The sequence below is a fragment of the Paramisgurnus dabryanus genome, chromosome 3 (assembly GCF_030506205.2).
Source record: "Paramisgurnus dabryanus chromosome 3, PD_genome_1.1, whole genome shotgun sequence".
NCBI lineage: Eukaryota > Metazoa > Chordata > Actinopteri > Cypriniformes > Cobitidae > Paramisgurnus > Paramisgurnus dabryanus.
In genome coordinates this window covers 13865379-13883192 of record NC_133339.1, presented here as the reverse complement: position 1 = coordinate 13883192, position 17814 = coordinate 13865379, and the positions used below count along the sequence as shown (strand labels likewise).

General features: G+C 36.2%; 1 protein-coding gene and 2 long non-coding RNA genes across 3 annotated transcripts; 1 reads left to right on the top strand and 2 right to left on the bottom strand.

Moving 5' to 3' along the window:
* The first annotated feature begins 3508 nt into the window (after nucleotides 1-3508).
* LOC135768981 (uncharacterized) lies at nucleotides 3509-5449 on the top strand. The gene is made up of 3 exons (XR_010542316.2): nucleotides 3509-3993; nucleotides 4700-4836; nucleotides 5155-5449. It is a non-coding gene; the product is annotated as an uncharacterized lncRNA (long non-coding RNA).
* LOC135768982 (uncharacterized) lies at nucleotides 5201-7045 on the bottom strand. Its single transcript, XR_010542317.2, has 5 exons — nucleotides 6478-7045; nucleotides 5868-5961; nucleotides 5637-5769; nucleotides 5451-5554; nucleotides 5201-5340 (listed from the first exon to the last, which is right to left on the bottom strand). It is a non-coding gene; the product is annotated as an uncharacterized lncRNA (long non-coding RNA).
* A 2443-nt stretch (nucleotides 7046-9488) lies between these two features.
* LOC135768976 (uncharacterized) lies at nucleotides 9489-17012 on the bottom strand. Its single transcript, XM_065278335.2, has 2 exons — nucleotides 16800-17012; nucleotides 9489-11326 (listed from the first exon to the last, which is right to left on the bottom strand). Exons 1-2 carry the CDS (start codon nucleotides 16885-16887, stop codon nucleotides 10227-10229), a joined length of 1188 nt encoding a protein of 395 aa, XP_065134407.1. The 5' UTR covers nucleotides 16888-17012; the 3' UTR covers nucleotides 9489-10226.
* Between the last annotated feature and the right edge of the window lie 802 nt (nucleotides 17013-17814).

The window sequence follows — 17814 nt, the reverse complement described above, 5'->3', positions numbered from 1 at the left end:
AGAATCAGTTTGATTCACGTATGTGCATTTGTGTACAACATACATAAGTCAGCATTTAATGCTGTTGTTCTTTGTTGTTAAAGCATGTATGTGTTGAAACATAAACAAAGGTTAATAAAATGTGACATTCTAAACTTCTGACATACTGATATTTATCTTAACAATTTCTGGTCTCCACAGCAAACAGAAAAATCTTGTCTTTACAGTTCTGATACTTATGGAGGGCACTGTATTGTGCGTGCGTGCGTGCGTGTGTGTGTTTGCGCGTGTATATCTAGATTTATTTTTTCATCAGTAACTAGTAACTCGCTACTTGAGTATTATTTTCATTGCATACTTTTTACTTCTACTTGAGTAATTATTTATTTAGTTACTTGTACTTTTACTTGAGTAAAGTTTTTGGCTACTCTTTCCACCTCTGTTAAAATCTTCATGAATCTAGGCTGAGTTTGCCACGTTTAAGCTTAAATAATCAGACAGATAGCAGCTAGCTACAGCTTGCAGACAAGCAGCCTAGGCTACAATTTTTTTGGTAGGAATTAGGCAAACATGTTTGCTGATTTTAATAAAGACCCTGTTATTCTCAATCCTTCATATAGGCCGTGTTTAAAAAAATATTTAGGGGGGGGGGGGTGCCCTTTATTTAGGTCAGAGCAACTGCCCCTAAAAATTCCTGTGCACGTCCCTGACTGCCACTTTATTTTTCATGTTGAAAATTTTGGTTTGTGTGTTTGTTTAATTAAGAAAATGCTTAAATAAAATGTTGGCGTTAATGGCAGATGTTACATTTATTATTTGTTGGGGAATTATATGTATAAAAAAATCATTAGACTATTCGATTAATCGAAAAAATAATCGATAGATTAATCGGTTGAAAAAATAGTCGATAGTTGCAGCTCTATTTTATTTACTTTTAATCTGTGGACGCTATGGGAGAAGTAAAGAGTGCGGATCACGGATGGATGAATGAGTGGATATCTTATCTATTATAGGCAGATATATAAACAATATCCACCTTTAGTATATAGACAGAATTTAATTATTTGTCTTTAAACTAAATTTTCTAGCAGGTGTTATAACAAACCCTCTGTTTGTTACAACCCCACCTATGAGGTAACGTTTGCACTCCTGTCACTTTCTGTGTAATCAGGGTCCGAAATTAACACCCGCCAAGCGCCAAATACGAGTAGATTTTCCGTTTGGCGACTAAATTCAAAAGGCTACCCGCCTCACTGGCGGGTGATTTTCATACCAAAATATTAATGCAATATAATGTGTTTGCCAGTAACTAATCTGGGAACGAGGTGAGCTAGCCACAGAAAGTCTCTACGCTCCAAGTCTCGCACTAGAGACGGTCGGTTTCTAGCTAGTACTCTGCAACTTGCGGTCTGCAGCTATCTGCTGCATATTAGCTATCAAAATGCATCCCCGCACTGCCCGTCGGGCTTTCTTGACTTATAGGGAGGACAAAATATATTTAAATGCTTAAAGGCGCTCTAAGCGAATTGACGCGTTTTATACTTTTGACATTTTTGTGGTTATCAGCTGTGATTTACGCAATACTTGGTATCTGTTTGTTTTGTGCATTGTGCATTTTCCAGTTGTTTTCGTTTATTTTCATTATTATTTTCTCCTTTATTCTATTTTGTCATTGATAATTTCTCATGGTTATATATTAGAATTAATTTTTGTTTTTGTTAATTTGGTTTGAGCATGTGACACCTCATTACCTGGTGGTATGTGTATAAATAGTGGTTGAGCAGCTGGGCGCATTTGTCTGATGAAGAGCCTGCGTGCTCGAAACGTTACCTGATGCCTAGCACTGTTTTTAATTAATAAACATTTTTGATATTTTTGGAGCTTTGGTGTTGCCGACTTTGCATCATTACTACTACGCGTTTTAGACCATAAAACATTTTTTGTTACATACCGGAAACATCTCCTCACTATCTGCTTGCTGCCTGTCCGCTGATCAAACTGTAAAAAAACGCGATCTCTGTAGACAGCCCAGGCTCTACAAACTTCAATATCAACATAGTGGCCAAACCTAGCACCACAAAACAAAACAAAGTATTTCAGCCAATAAACGACAAAAAGGATTTGGGGGTGGGGGTTGGGCGCGTTCATGAAAGCACGGAAGGGAGGGAGAGGAGTTAGCTACGCTCCGTCTGTTTGAAAACAGTTTCAAACGTCAACAATAACTAACGTCTCGCAGATTCCCTTAGAGAGCCTTTAAGCATTCTTTCACAGATTTGGATGGGTAATAATGGTGTATGAAATTCAGGCATTGGGCATTTAAATTACGTTTAAGTGCGCGCTCGAGTTTTACTTTCACTTTCGCGATCGCACGAAAAGACGCAGTACAGGAAGCAATCCGTAATGATTTGTAATGGATTTGTTGGGCAAATCCCCCAACTTCGTTCTGTCAGTCATTACTATCCTCACGTAAGAAAATTAAATCTCTCGCAGGAAGCTTTAAAGTATAGATTGTACGGAGTGAATCTGTGCAGAATCGCTCTTAAAGCGACAGTAGCCCCTGTTTTTCTGATCGAAAAAATTATCCAATCTGTAACTGGATGATCCAAACTGTGAATTTTGTGACCCACTAAACCACTTTTAAATGGTGAGGATATCTGGTGTGGGGATGAGCAGGAAAAGTTGGTTTACATGAAAAATCCAGTCTTTTTGTTTGTTAAAAAAACAACAGCATCAAAACAACAACAAGAATAGCAGATTAAACATTGTGGTTAGAGGCCCTATTGGCAAAATTTGGTAAAACTGTGGTAAAACTAATTGAATAAGCCTGTGCTATGCCCACAAAGTCAAGTGGCATTTTCTTATCTGTGACTTCAGTTAATATTTCAGATTCAGAATCTGATGTACAGATATTTCACTTCGGTTAGAAGAAAAATTTGTACTGATGATTGATATGTACTGAAAATTGATGTGTGTTATTTGTGTTTTGATAGATGTTTTGTCTTAATATTCTACATTAAAAGTACTGTATTTTTTTATTCGGGCTACTTGCATTCATTTCGGGCTACCAAAAACTGAAGAGTGCCTGCCCGAAGGGCTACCAGGGATTTTGAAATTTTGCGAGCCCTGCCATAAATACAGCAAAGGAAATAATGTACATGTGACAAAAAAAGGCTGTTAATTATTCTGGCCGGTAAAAAAATATGCTTGGCTGGTGGATTTTTTCATCTACCAGTCCCCGTGGCAGGTGAGCCAAAAAGTTAATTTCGGACCCTGTGTGTAATTGTACGATAACGGTAGATTTCACAAACAAACTTTAAGGGGCAGTTTCCAGGACAGGGTTTAGATTAATCCAGCAGGACAAGGTTTTAGATATTTTAGGCCATTTAAGTTGTTTTACAATCATATCTTACAAAACCAACAACTTATGTGCATCTTGAGACAAAACAATGGCAATGATGTATTTAAACTTGTGTCAGTGCAAGCTGTTTTAAAGAGCACCAATTATGCTAATAAATTGGCACGTTAGCACGTTATTGCAATATCCCATAGTACATACATGTTATTAAAACTTGAACTAATGCATTGTGAGTCTTATAAATTGCTTACATACCTCACCGATTTCCCACTGTCTGGAAAACGCTCGGTTTAGTTCCTGTCTCCGCCTCCCAAAATGTCTAGTGTAATCGGATTGGTCAGATGACTACTCAACTGTTATTGGTCAACTGGGTTCGGCGTGTGTTTGAAAGGTTACGCCCCTGACTATGCGTGGGTTGACACAGATTCTGACTGAGAGTCACAGCCTCAGAGGCATCGTAAACAAGCGTTATATTTCTCTATAAACGATGGTGTCTGTACTGCCTTACCACTTCGAGCTCGATCCAGAGAGTTCAGAAGGCCGTTACGATATAAACGATCTCCGTCAATGAATGCGATTGGATTTAACTTTTTTAGGTGTCCTTAGCTCTGCCAGAATGCTAAACGAAGACGAAAATGTGTTGCAAAGACATCCAAAAGGTAATTATTACGTACTACATAACTATATGGAAACACCAAATGTAGCACGTAGAAAGTATTTGTTGAAATGATTATAAAACGATTTCACTTGGTAATTTCTACATTATTTTACTCTAGTAAAATTTATTATAAGACTGCTTACATACTGTATTACTGTGCAAACTATATGGAAACACCAAATGTAGCACATATAAAGTATTTGTTGAAATGATTATAAAACGATTTCACTTGGTAATTTCTACATTATTTTACTCTAGTAAAATTTATTATAAAAGACTCCTTACATACTGTATTACTGTGCAAACTATATGGAAACACCAAATGTAGCACATAGAAAGTATTTGTTGAAATGATTATAAAACGATTTCACTTGGTAATTTCTACATTATTTTACTCTAGTAAAATTTATTATAAGACTGCTTACATACTGTATTACTGTGCAAACTATATGGAAACACCAAATGTAGCACATATAAAGTATTTGTTGAAATGATTATAAAACGATTTCACTTGGTAATTTCTACATTATTTTACTATAGTAAACTTAATTATAAAATACTGCTTACATACTATTTTACTGTGCAAACTATATGGAAACACCAAATGTAGCACAAAAAAAGTATTAATTGAAATGAATGTTAGTTCTACATTATTTTACTATGGTAAACTTTATTATGAAAGACTGTGCTATGTTTTTACTTACTAGGTTTTAAGGAGAATGCAACATGTTCCAGGGCCTCTTACCTGCGTGATTCATCATCCAGGTTTTGCACAAATTGTCTAAATCCCTACACACAGAACATTTATTGTACCGACTATAAGCCTTTGAGGCGCAGGACTAGAGTAAGTTTTATTACATTTTTAAACCAATAACACTAAAGTATTATTATAGTAACAAAGTACCCAAAAGAACAAAAGATGTAACTTTAAAGAAAATATAGTAGTCAGTCAAAAGTTTATTTATTACAAATATATATTTAAATGTTAAACAATATACAAATAAACATACTTTAGTAACCATATTGTGCTCTTCTTTCAAAAATTGTTCAATTAATTTCTTACAGCTATCTATTCAGATAAATGGCATATCAAAGCTTTGTCAGCTGATGCTATCTAAGATGACACTTTAGGGTTATCATCCTGTCGTGTGTTGTTCTCCAGATATGCTTGGAGCTTCCTGATCGGAATGTTGGCTTTCGACGACCCCTGCACTGAAGATGGCATGCAATCACGTCCTCCTTTGAAGGTCTCTCAAACTGTGATGCCAGGTCCATTGGAATCGGGGTTTCCTTCAGCTTATCTTCAAATACCTCATCAAACACAAGCCTGATCACATCATCCACATAACTGTAGAAATATTGCAGTCAATAAATCTTTTGTTTTGATCATTTATTTCCCTGCTTCATACATTAAGTTTTTAATTATGAATGTATTTGAAATAAAACATTACTGCTTACGGTATGTCACTTGTGTGTTTTGGGAACATAGCCTTGTACTTTCCCTCTCCTGCTTTTGTTACGGCTTGGTGACATTGTAATGGATGGCTGCAAGGTACAAATACCTGTAAAATATAAACAAGCAATTAATTTATTGTAAAAGTAAATACTACTTTATTTAACACAGTTACTAAAATACTTAAATACCTGCACAGCATTCCAATAAATGAGAAAATCATTTTTTTTTGCTGCAAATCTGAAATCTCAGGCTACGGACGGCAAAGGCATCCACTGATGATGGTGATGGAAACATTGTGAAACGATGCTACTGTCTGGGTTCCTATGATTATGAAGAGAAAAAAAACTTTGTCATCATCAGTTATACATTTAAGACTGGTAGTGGTTTCATAAGCTAAATACATAATTTGTGTTACACACCTTTGCTCCTCATATGCCAGTCTGACTCCTTGTACTGTGTGTTATGATGTTGCATGTTTGCATACAGTGTAGAAGGATGTGTACAGCTGCGAATCTAGGATATAGACAAATAAAACAAACATGTATTCAGTCAAAAATACATATTATAACAATAGAGTACAACGACTATAACTCGTTAGACTATTCATTAAAACGTAAATGTATTACATGTTACATGGCCCAACATTAGCAACACACATTACGTGTTTACTTCGTTTCAAAATCTAAGAAAGCTTCAAGTAAAAACAACAGTAAAATACATATAACTTTAAACAAATAATCTGTACTTAAAGTTTCTTGAGTTTGATCATGAGAATAAATTTTACCGGTAACAGTTTAGCTGGTAACTTAGCAAGTTTGTAAACATGTCTTAACCAACATCGATAAAAAAACGATAGTCTGCATAATTCAACATACACGTGTGTAAATATGGTACGTTGTTTATGAAATACAGTATTACAACACAAAACAGTTCGCTTGCAAGCTTAGCTCTACACGCACATTATGTTAATCTCCGGTTACCGGTTACGTAATGTACAGTAAAAGGCAAATAATAAACGTGAATACTTACAGCCTGTGATCCAGAAGTGCACAGTAATCCAACTTTCAGAAGGAGACGTCCAGCTTCGGTTCATGAGAAGCAGTTATTGTGAAAACTCCGTGAACAACTTCTGACTGGATTTTTCCGGAACCGTATTAAACATGATGTCCTCTGTGGAAGTCCATAAAGTGCTATTTTGCCCTCGCATCTAAAGAGACAGCGTCTACTCGAGAGATTTAATCGCTTAAACGATGAAGCAAGAGTTTGCAAACAGAGTCAAAGCAGGGACTCCCAACCTCCGCCATTTTAGCTCTCTTCTGACTCGGCGCTCCCCACCCTCGTCTTTGAGGGCGTACCCAAGCAAAGCAGAGAGGGCTGAACTATGATAATGTTGGTCTTATCTACGTCACTAATCCCAGGAAGTAAACTGTTGCCTACAATCCGAGTGTTTTTTGTAGTCCTCGAACGTTAGAGACGATAACTCGCGTCATCGTTTTCTTTGAGGTATGTACTTTTTGAATATCGTTAGCATGTACTAATACACACTTACACACAAAATGATGTTTAAAAACGTGTATCCCATAATAGGTGCTCTTTAAATTAAGACCACTCAAATATGCGGGGACTGCAAGACTTGAACCCTTTCTGGGAAACCGATCCTAAGTGTTCATTTGTAGCAGAGATGTGTGTGTAAAAAAGATTAATCTAACTCAAATATTTTTGAATGATAGAGCCCAATCAAAAAGCCTTAGCTTGTACCCCGCTCTCCCCTAATGTTATTACATATAAAGGTAAATAAGAACTAAAGTAAGAAGTGATAAATACAGATGCAGTTCTCTGTTAATTTTAAAGTTGTCTGAATAGCGCAGATCTTCTGTTTTTATTCCTCAATCTCCACAGTAAACTGGTTTATAATACATGTGTAAAACATTTAATAATATTGGTATTAAACGTGCTGGACATTACCTCAAAGTACACAACTGTATGAGTCAGGAGATGTTTACGCTGTCCGGACAATGGATCCCTGCTCCAGAGACAACAGTGAGTCCGGGTCAGATTTTCAACTTCATCTCACTGCTAACTGTTAACGTATTAAGAAATCCTGTCTTCTGTTGACAAAACAATAAAATAATCGAAGACGGATTAATTATTTCAGTGCACACCGAAGCATTTACACGTGGCTAAAGATATCATGCTCTAGTGACGATCACTTTAAACACTGATTCGCGAGGCTCTTAAACCCATAGATATGTATATAAAGGCTAGATGGCTCGTCCGCGCTGATGGCCAATTGAGTGGAACGTCCGCATTTTGGCGGCCATCTTAGGACAGGGCGCTCGCTCACTCGTAGCATTGAGTTTTAATGATGCAGGTACTTTTATATGACCATAACTTGCTTAATTTTTTACCGATTTTCAAACGGATTGGTTTGTTATAAACGTCAAATATGTACCTATGACACTGAATACGTATACTAAAAATAAAAAAATTCATGAAACATGTTAAAGCATCCAGAATTATAGCCACGTTAATAACGTTTGTAAAAAACCAAATCGTTTGTAAATCCGTCAAGAATTCATCAAGTTACGAGCATTTTAGTTGGCGTATGTCACTCACCTTCCGTCCACAGCAGCAGGGAGCAGCACTATGGCAGCACTGACCTAAGATGGCCGCGAAGTGACGACACAGCTGACTCCGCCTTGAGCCATCTAGCCTTTATATACATATCTATGCTTAAACCTTTACGAGTCTTTTGATTCGAATCTTCTTCTTCTGTTTTATGGCGGATGGTAAACCAACTTATGGTGCACTACCGCCACCTGCTGAACTGGAGTGTGGAGCACAGATGTGCAAGGAAATAATGAACACACAGTTATCCCGTATAACCCGATTTCTTTAACAAATTTGATAATGGCTCTATACTTCTTCCTTTGCCTTGAATAACATTCCAAAAAGCATTGTATATTATACGTTTTTATGCACATTTTTCCAATTCCTGAATAAGTGATATTCTTTCATTTTCAAAATGTGTTGGATGCAGTGATTTGTTTTTGAACATTAAAAAATCTTTAACTGGATTTTTTTCCAAAATAATTTTTGCTGACTCTTTCATGAATAATAAACATACAGTGTTTCCTATTTAAAGACTGTTACATGAGTAGTTACACAAGTAAGTATGGTGGCACTTCATGTTGTACAAATGTTTTGTGCTTTTAAAATTAATGGTTGTGTTTTATATCATATTTCATTTTGTAATAAATACATTAACCTCCTCTACGCGGCGAAACCTGTACCGGGTCCAAAATACTTCTTATGACTTAATATAAAATATTCCTTTAATTTTTAATGGTCTGTCATGGACCCCAGTAACACATATGAGATACTGTTTGAAAGCTTAGAATCTCTACTTTCTCCAGATACGCATCACTTTGAAATATATTTTACTGTATTAAGTTATTTACACTTAATTAACACTATCCACCCCCCCCCCATTTTTAATATTTAATATTTCATATTTTTCAAATATGACAAACATGGGCAAGTCTTATATCAAATTAAATACTCTCATCTCAGGAATAAGGCCACATCGTTATTTTTGTTCTATTATCATCACATAACAATTGTCAAAAATAATGATGTAAAGATATCGTCTTTTGTAAACGTATGGGAAACTTGAGCGTGAACTGCCTCAGATAGCACAGATAGCCACAAATGCTAAACCATCTTTTATCTTAGGTCCTACTCTAAAAAATGAGTCCATTCACAGCATTTTCTTTGGTTGTGTGCATGAATAATCCCTTGCTATTTATTATGTGTGCAAAACAAAACAAAGTACTTTTATATTAAAAATTTATTTTCACTGTCTGCAGTCTGCAAGAGTACGCACAACCAGAGTTATCCACTTTCAAAGACAGTGTTTACAACATAAAAATAGAAAATTTGGTGTTTCATCATATGAAAAACGACATTAATAACAATATTTGTCCCAAACAGCAGCATTTTATGTAACTTCAAAGGGTTTTTGTAAAATGATATAAAGATATTGCATTTATTCCACTGTATGCGGTTATGGGGACACTTAAAATATTTTTAGGCGGAAATTGAATACAAAAAGGGTATTATTCCTCCCTTCAGTTGGAATAGAACAACATTTGCATAGATTATGATAGAGAAAAAAATTCCCTTTTCCCTGGAAGCTGACATTTGCTGGAATCAAACAAAACTGTCTGCAAATCTGCAGACTTTAGAAAAAAAAACATCAAAAAGCGCTTTTTTATTTTTGTGTTTATTAGAGGACTGACAACACATACAACCGAGTTTGGCACTTTCAACAGTCTTTTATGTAATTTCAAAGGGTTTCCAGTAATATTTCCTGTTTCTCTTCTTCCCTTCATTGCCAAGACTCTTGAACGTGTGGTGTTTGACCAGCTTTACTCTTTCTTCACACAAAAACTTTCTGGATAGCAATCAGTCTGGTTTCAAAAGCAGTCACTCCACTGAGACTGCGCTGCTCTCAGTCATCGAAGCCCTAAGGCAGGAAAAAGGCAGCCTCCAAATCATCTGTGCTGATCTTACTGGATCTATCCGCCACTTTTGGCATGGTCAATCACCACATCCTCCCGTCGACCCTCATAGCTATGGGTGTCTCTGACACAGCGCTACTATCGTTCAAGTCGTACCTCTTTTAGTAGAGATCCTCCAGACCGTTTTATTATTAAGACCTCAGCTGATTCATAAACTTTGTTGCCATATCCACACTGTTGACACATGAATGGTTTCTATTGAGTGTGGATTCTCATGTGTTTGTTAAGGTTTGATTTTATTCTGAAACTCTTTCCACACTGTTGACACATGTATGGTTTCTCTCCAGTGTGAATTGTCACATGTGCATTAAGGTCACCTTTCACTGTAAAGCTCTTTCCACAGTGATGACAAGTGAACAGTTTCTGTCCTGTGTGAATCCTCATGTGTATCTTAAGATTGTCTTCACTTGTATAACTCTTTTCACACTGAAGACATATGTAAGGTTTCTCTCCAGTGTGACTTCTCATGTGAATCTCAAGCCTCGTTTTATCTCTGAAACCCTTTTCACACTCAAGACATTTGTGAGGTTTCTTTTCACTGTGAGTTATCATGTGTCTCTTAAGGTGATGCTCCATATTGAAACTCTTTCCACACAGTTGACAAGTGTAAGGTTTCTCTCCAGTGTGAATCCTCAAATGTTTTTTAAGGTCACCTGCAGTTTTAAAACTCTTTCCACACTCATGGCATGCATGTGGTTTCTCTCCAGTGTGAGTCCTCATGTGTGCTCTAAGGTGATTTTTTGTTCTGAAACTCTTTCCACATAGTTGACAAGTGTAAGGTTTCTCTCCGGTGTGAATCCTCATGTGTGCTTTAAGGTAAGATTTTGTTCTGAAACTCTTTCCACATAGTTGACAAGTGTAAGGTTTCTCTCCGGTGTGAATCCTCATGTGTTCTTTAAGGTAAGATTTTGTTCCGAAACTCTTTCCACAGAGATGACATGTGTAAGGTTTCTCTCCAGTATGAACTCTAATGTGCATCTTAAGTTGACTTTTATCTGGGAAACTCTTTTCACAATGTTGGCATGCATATGACATTTCCCCCTTGTGAGCTTTCTTGTGCCGGTAAAGGCTTGATTGAGAGGTGAAACTCTTTCCACACTGTTGACATCTGAAAGGTTTCTCCTCACTGTGAGTCCTCTTGCGATCTGCAGGGCGTTCATCTTCACTGAAAATATTTTCACACTTTATATCTTCTGTCTTCAGAGTTTCTTTTTGTGAAATATTATGGTTTATTTTTACAATCTGATGTTTCTCATCCACTTCAGCTTGACTCTCCTCTTTCACTTCCATCAAATCTAAAATGAAGACAGTAAATAGTTCATATTGATAAACCAGAGTGATAAAACACATTTGAGATTGTCATGTATCCATGTTATTTTTAATGTGAAGTACATTATGTCAATTCTATTGTCAATTTCTGCTCTTGTAGTTTAACTCTTGTGCTGTGTTTAAAACCCTATAACACTTCTGGTGTTTCCAATATCACCAAATATTAGGCTACGTTTACATTGCAACGATCTGAAAAGAAAACACATAGTGGCGTTGTGTTATCACTTTTTATTCTGCGTTTATACTAATGTTTTGAGGGGGAAATCATATGGTGACGCAAAAGTGTGTGATATTCGATATAGTATGCACTCCAGGTGGCTAGGTGGCAATGTGAAGCACTGACAAACAACACCACCAAGTCCGCGCACCTGCATACAACCCTCTTCCTTGTTCTCCCAGGTCTCGTCCAAAGCCGTCTGGTTTGCCTCCGACGAATTGGCGCATAAACAATTTGATAGGTAATTAATACGCCTTCTCTGATCAGTAATACTAGCTGTGAATATTTCGTACAACTGCTGAAAAGACTCTTGTATAATTATCAGAGCTGCTATGAAGGTCCGACGTATGGAAATTTGTTGTTATTTTCCTGAACTGGTGTATACCTGTGACGTAAACGCGTACGCAACGTGAGCAGACTTTTGTGTTTTTACCCTTTAGACGGGTAGATCGTTTTTAAGATTTCCACTCTGGAGAGTGGTTTCACTTTTTCGCGTTTTTAAGCCCCAAAAACGCTGTCACCGTGTAAACGAAAAGCACATCCGATAAAATATTTTTACGTTTTCACCCTCGAGCGTTATCGTGTAAAAAGGCCCTAATATTCTATATTTTTGTCAACTTGTTTTCATTTAGTTAGGACTGGCTTTGTATTTCTGTTTTGAACTTATAAATCTATGAGCTTTTGTGTGTTTTTTGAAAATAGCATTATCTGTGAAAAATATTGACAATATTAAAATCACCATGACCAAATCACCATGGGTGTTGTAAGGCCATTTTTAAGTGTGCTTTTTATTGTTTTCTTTCATGATCATGAACCTTGTAAATTAACCTTAGTCACCCCATTTAAATCTAGCTCTGTCACTGTTCATACAGTGACAAGAAAAAGTATGTGAATCACCAGAAATGAACGGTTTTCTAGAGTGATTTGTTAAAAATGTGATCTGATCCTCATCTAGGTCAGGGGTTTTCAAACTTTTTGTGTGTGTGGACCACTATTTGTAATCAAGAATTTTCGCGGACCACCTCATAATACTTATTATAAAATATGTCTACACAAAGTCCTGAATTAATCTGCACATCTAAATAGTCTTACTAGCACTAAAACTATAACTGGTCATCACATCAGTATAACAGGTTTCTTAACCTTATATCATAATTATTTATATACATATTCTTAGTGTTGGGAAAGTTCACTTTCTACATGAACTAGTTTAGTTCACAGTTCACAAAAATGAACTAATTTATAGTTATTTTTTCCCATATTATTATTTTTTAAATGATTGCCATTATAGCCCATATAGAACCACCACAGACAGCAATTATTTGATCAGTTTTAAAACTGAAGCTAAATGCGTCAGATTTCATCTTCATGTCCAACTTTAAATCCTTATCCAACCAGGGTTTACATTAGCATTGACTGTCTTTTAATTTTTGTATTTGCTTGCACATACCTTGAAAGGCTAGCTGGGTGGGGGTCGCACCCCGGGCGAGAAGCGCTGCGAGGCATTGTGTGTATGTCAACTCGCAGGTATTGCACACCACACGTGCACGTTAAATAGCGTGAGCTTAGTCAAAGTCTATTTCAAGATCCGGAATATGCGTTAGCAGCCTATGTTAATCGTTAACGATTTAGGACAAATATGATGTTATTTAATGTTAAACTATTTGAGTTGCGCGGCAGGAATTTCAGCAGCGTCTGTGTTGTTGTGATGACGCATGCAGCGTGACTGGTGAACAACACCGAGTGGTGGCGGTGTTGCCAGATTGGTCGTTTTTTCCGCTACACATTAAGGCCTGTTTACAGTGTGTTTTAGTCGGGTTTTCGCCTGGAAGAATATACAAATCTGGCACCCTATTGAACGACGTTAAACTGAGAGAGCGTGCCGTTCACAGGCACCAGAATGAATGAGTTCACAGTAACGTTTATTAGGCAGCAGTACACGTTCGCCCAAAATATGAACGAGTTTGTATATTAAAATATACATATTCTTATTTTGCCTTTTCACGGACCACCTGCAGTACCCTCACGGACCACTAGTGGTCCGCGGACCACAGTTTGGGAATGGCCGATCTAGGTCACAACAATAGAGAAACACAATGTGCATAAGCTGACAACACACAAATAAATCTAGTTTCTTGTGCATTTCTTGTAAACCTCCATTAAACATTCACAGTGTTAAAGAAAAATCTAAGTAAACCCTCTTTCAGGAGTTCTGAATCAGACCTGCACATTGTTCAGAAGGAATTTTTGCCCATTCCCCTTTACAAAACATTTGTAGGATTTCTGATGCTCTCTTGAGGTAATTTCTATGAGGTTAAGGTCTGGGTTTTGATTGGGCAACTCCAAATGACACATTTTGTTTTTCTTAAGCCAGCCTGTGTTGGATTTACTTTGACGCTTAAGGTCATTGCTGCAGTCCAAACATGAATATGTAAATATTACAACGGTTAAATAATCCACTACTAAACAGATTAATAATGAATAACAACTAATACACTACAACTCTGCATTTATACTATAATTACAACTACTTATATTATAAACTTAAACACAAACATGTAGAACAGGGGTTCTCAAAGTTTACATTCAAAGGTCCAAATCTGAATTCCCATAATTTTCAAAACAAAACAAACGACTTATCCGTGCATTTTTATGGAACTATGCTTTAGGAGATATCAATCTTAACAATCCTCCCTCCTTACGTCGCAATTGGAGAGCGATACTTCTTGACTGGGAAGAAGGCGGCGAGCGGACGCCAAATCATTCAAAGTCAGTTGTCAAACCTTCTTTTTAGTTAACTCTCTGTTCACAAACAATGTTCTCAATGCTCGAGTTCACGTGTAGAGACACAGGCGATACTTCGAGCAAAATATCATGTTGTGTTGAGCCTTCTTAGTGTTGTTAAAATAGCGATTTTGCTGCTCACAGCATATTGAAGGCATAGCTTCTAGTTCTTTTGCGACCACTTCAAGTCATCAAAATGGAGGAAGACAAGTGAGTGAAGTCAGCTGATATCCATGTATATGGTTCTCTCTCCCGCTCCGTAACCTGGGAACCCCAGCGCGAACTTTTGGAACAGTCCATTTCTGATGAAACGATAGGGGTGTTTGGGAAAGTCCATGTATTTGGCATTTAGTTTCTACATATGTAATATTGCAGTCTTAATGCATTAAGTCACGTTCAATGGTATAATTGATGCACTTGCCGCCTGAGATGAAGATGAACATGACCCGAAACGATCTCCACCATCCGCTGGTCAAAAACATTTAATCTCCCTCTGAGTTTGTTTTCCATTAAAAATGTTATGAATATAATGACACCATATGTGAAACCAGTATCAACATTGACAATGCCAGTGTTTAAACAGTGTTTTTATAATTTCATAAAAATCCATAAGGCAAAAAAAAAATTTCTCTGGCCAAAAGTATATTTTAAATATAGGTTATGCTAAATAAGTTGATTTTATGAAGTATATTTTTTAAAGTTGAAACTATTTAATTTTAACCTTTTTAAAACTATTATGTTCGAAACAAAGTTTTTCTTCCAATGCAACGTAAATATATTTCCTTGAATTCAAATATATGAAGGGCTAAATATATTTTTATGCTTTAAGATGTATTTACTTGTGAAAAATATATTTTTGCAAACATCAAAATATATTTCAGCAAATATATTTTTTGGCATTTATATAAATATGATGGACATCGGAGATGTAAAAAGCAGTCCATTGTATTAATGCCATTTCTTTATTCCCGTTGTTTGCCATGTTTGTTTACTGTGAAGTCATGTTTGGCCGCGAGATCTCCACAAGTTTTCCTGTGTCCTCAGCTGAGACACGTTGTTTGTTAACTTAATCTGATGGTGTGTGGTGGGAACAAAATTGTGAAATCAGCGATTATTTTCATCATGTTTGTGGTTTCTCACATTTTGAAAATTTAAAAAGATTTTAAAAATCTTTTGGTGTGGCGCTAGCTTTAGGAGTTATCTTGACTGTGCGACCACTTCTAGGAAGAGTAGCTATAGTATTAAACTGTCTCCATTACTAGACAATTTGTCTAACTGTCGACTGAAGGATGTCCAAACATTTTAAGATTGTGTTGTATCCCTTTTCAGCCTTATGGAGTGCAACAACTCTTGATCGGATATCTTTAGAGAGCTCCTTCTCGCGGGGCATAGTTTATAAGAGCTGATGCTTCATGAGAACAGCAATTTTAAAATGTTTAAGTGTCTTTTTATCAAATCAAAGTATCACTAAACTACACATTTGAACTCATTTTATTTCTGAAACAAATTAGTTTTCATTAAAGTAATTAGTCTATGGGTTCACTTACATTTTCCTCCAGCACTGTGAATGTTTAATGGGTTTTTTCAAAAAAGACACACAAAAAAAACAGAATTATTTGTGTGTTGTCAGCTTATGCACATTGTGTTTGTCTGTTGTTGTGATCTAGATGCGGATCAGTTCACATTTTCTATCAAATCAGTTTTGAAAACCAGTTCATTTCTAGGAGTTCACATATAGGCCTAACCTAACACTGTATTCAATATGGCAGAGTCATTATTAAATCTGAGTCGTTAAATTTACCCATTTAAGAACAAAACAACAACAACAACAAAAAAAAAACGCTGTGACAAAATAACAAAAACTTTGTGTGAACTCATGTAAATGAAGCATGCATCTAATGCATTTACTGAACGTATGCACATGAATGACAATAGCCTATTTCATGTGCCTTGTTAATGGATGCTTTGCATTTAAAACAGACAGTGCTTGTTTGGACATCTTTTGGGGCACACAATGTGTTCCTCTTCCTTTTCTCATTTCTGTTATAAACTATTTTCTGTAGGCCGGTAATTTTTGACTTGGAACACCATAAGTGGAACAAGGTGGGGAAATAAATACAAAAAAGCGACAGAGAGATTGTTATAGTCTTTGTGAACAAAGTAAATAAATTTCAGTCTGATGCAGTAACATTAACTACTATTTTTGGGTAAAATAAAATTATCTCTATAATGACGTGAAAACAACATGAGGTTTAACTATAGTAGAGCATTGCATGGAGATCACAGTCATTCAATCCACTAAAGGTTGCTTTGGATAAAACTCTTTACCTGATGTTTCAATTTAATTCTACTGAATCTATTATAGAAGCAGAAAGTTATCATCTCATGTTTCTCAATGCCAATGTTTTAAAAATAAAAATTGAAAAATAGACACCAACCTATTTGTTCCTCAGTATCTTCATCCTTTATTCTGCATGGTTGTGGATCTGTCATCTTCTCAAGCTCCTCTTTCACCAGCATCAACATTATGTCATGAAGATTTCAGTTGTCACACATGGAGTGATTTCTCTGTGTGTTTGACTCCAGCATTTATTGGTGGATTGTTGTAGGAGGAGCTTCACTGAAGGTCTCAATCACTTTCACTCTATGGGTGTGAACTAGAAATGAAAGAAGAGACATTAAAACATTTAATGTCAGTAAAACATTCACCATCTGTTTCTCATGTATCAATCACAATTTTATTTATTTTTTTAAATCGGGGATCAAGGTTTTTAATAAAAGTTAGTTACACATGTCAAAGTAAAATGATGCAGACATCATCTGATTCTTGCAGCAGGGTTTTCCTGCACTAAAAATGAATCAGGACCCACCCAGACTCATTTATATTATTTTATTTACTTTTAATCTGTGGACGCTGTGGGAGAAGTAGAGAGCACCACTTTCTCTCTTCCTCTTGTGTTTAAGCTCTCTGTTCCTCAGTTTTATTCTTCAAAACCAACAGACAAAAATACAGATGAATGAAAACATAATCTTAACTTCACGTAATACTTGTACCTTAATTATAGCTGCATGTGAAACATGTCTGCATCTATTTCAGTGCAGTGTCTGCATCGAATCTGCTCAGCCTGAATGAAATGATATTGCCAGAGCAAACAATAGAGTAAATATACAAAATCAGCCCCATTCAGTTTGAGCATCCACAGGGGACACATTAACACCTCTTCAGCCTGGTTATGGTCATCTAATTATTATTCTTTTGTCTTTATTATAATTACTCACACATTTCTATTCACAATGTTTTAAATTCTCCGTTCTTTGACCAAATGTCTCACTTCACCTACTTTGATTTTGTATCAAAAATGGCTTTATTATAAAAAGAAATGTACCAATGATTGAGCTTTACCAATCGAAATTATTCCTAAAAACATCCCGCTCATATATTGTATGTTAATC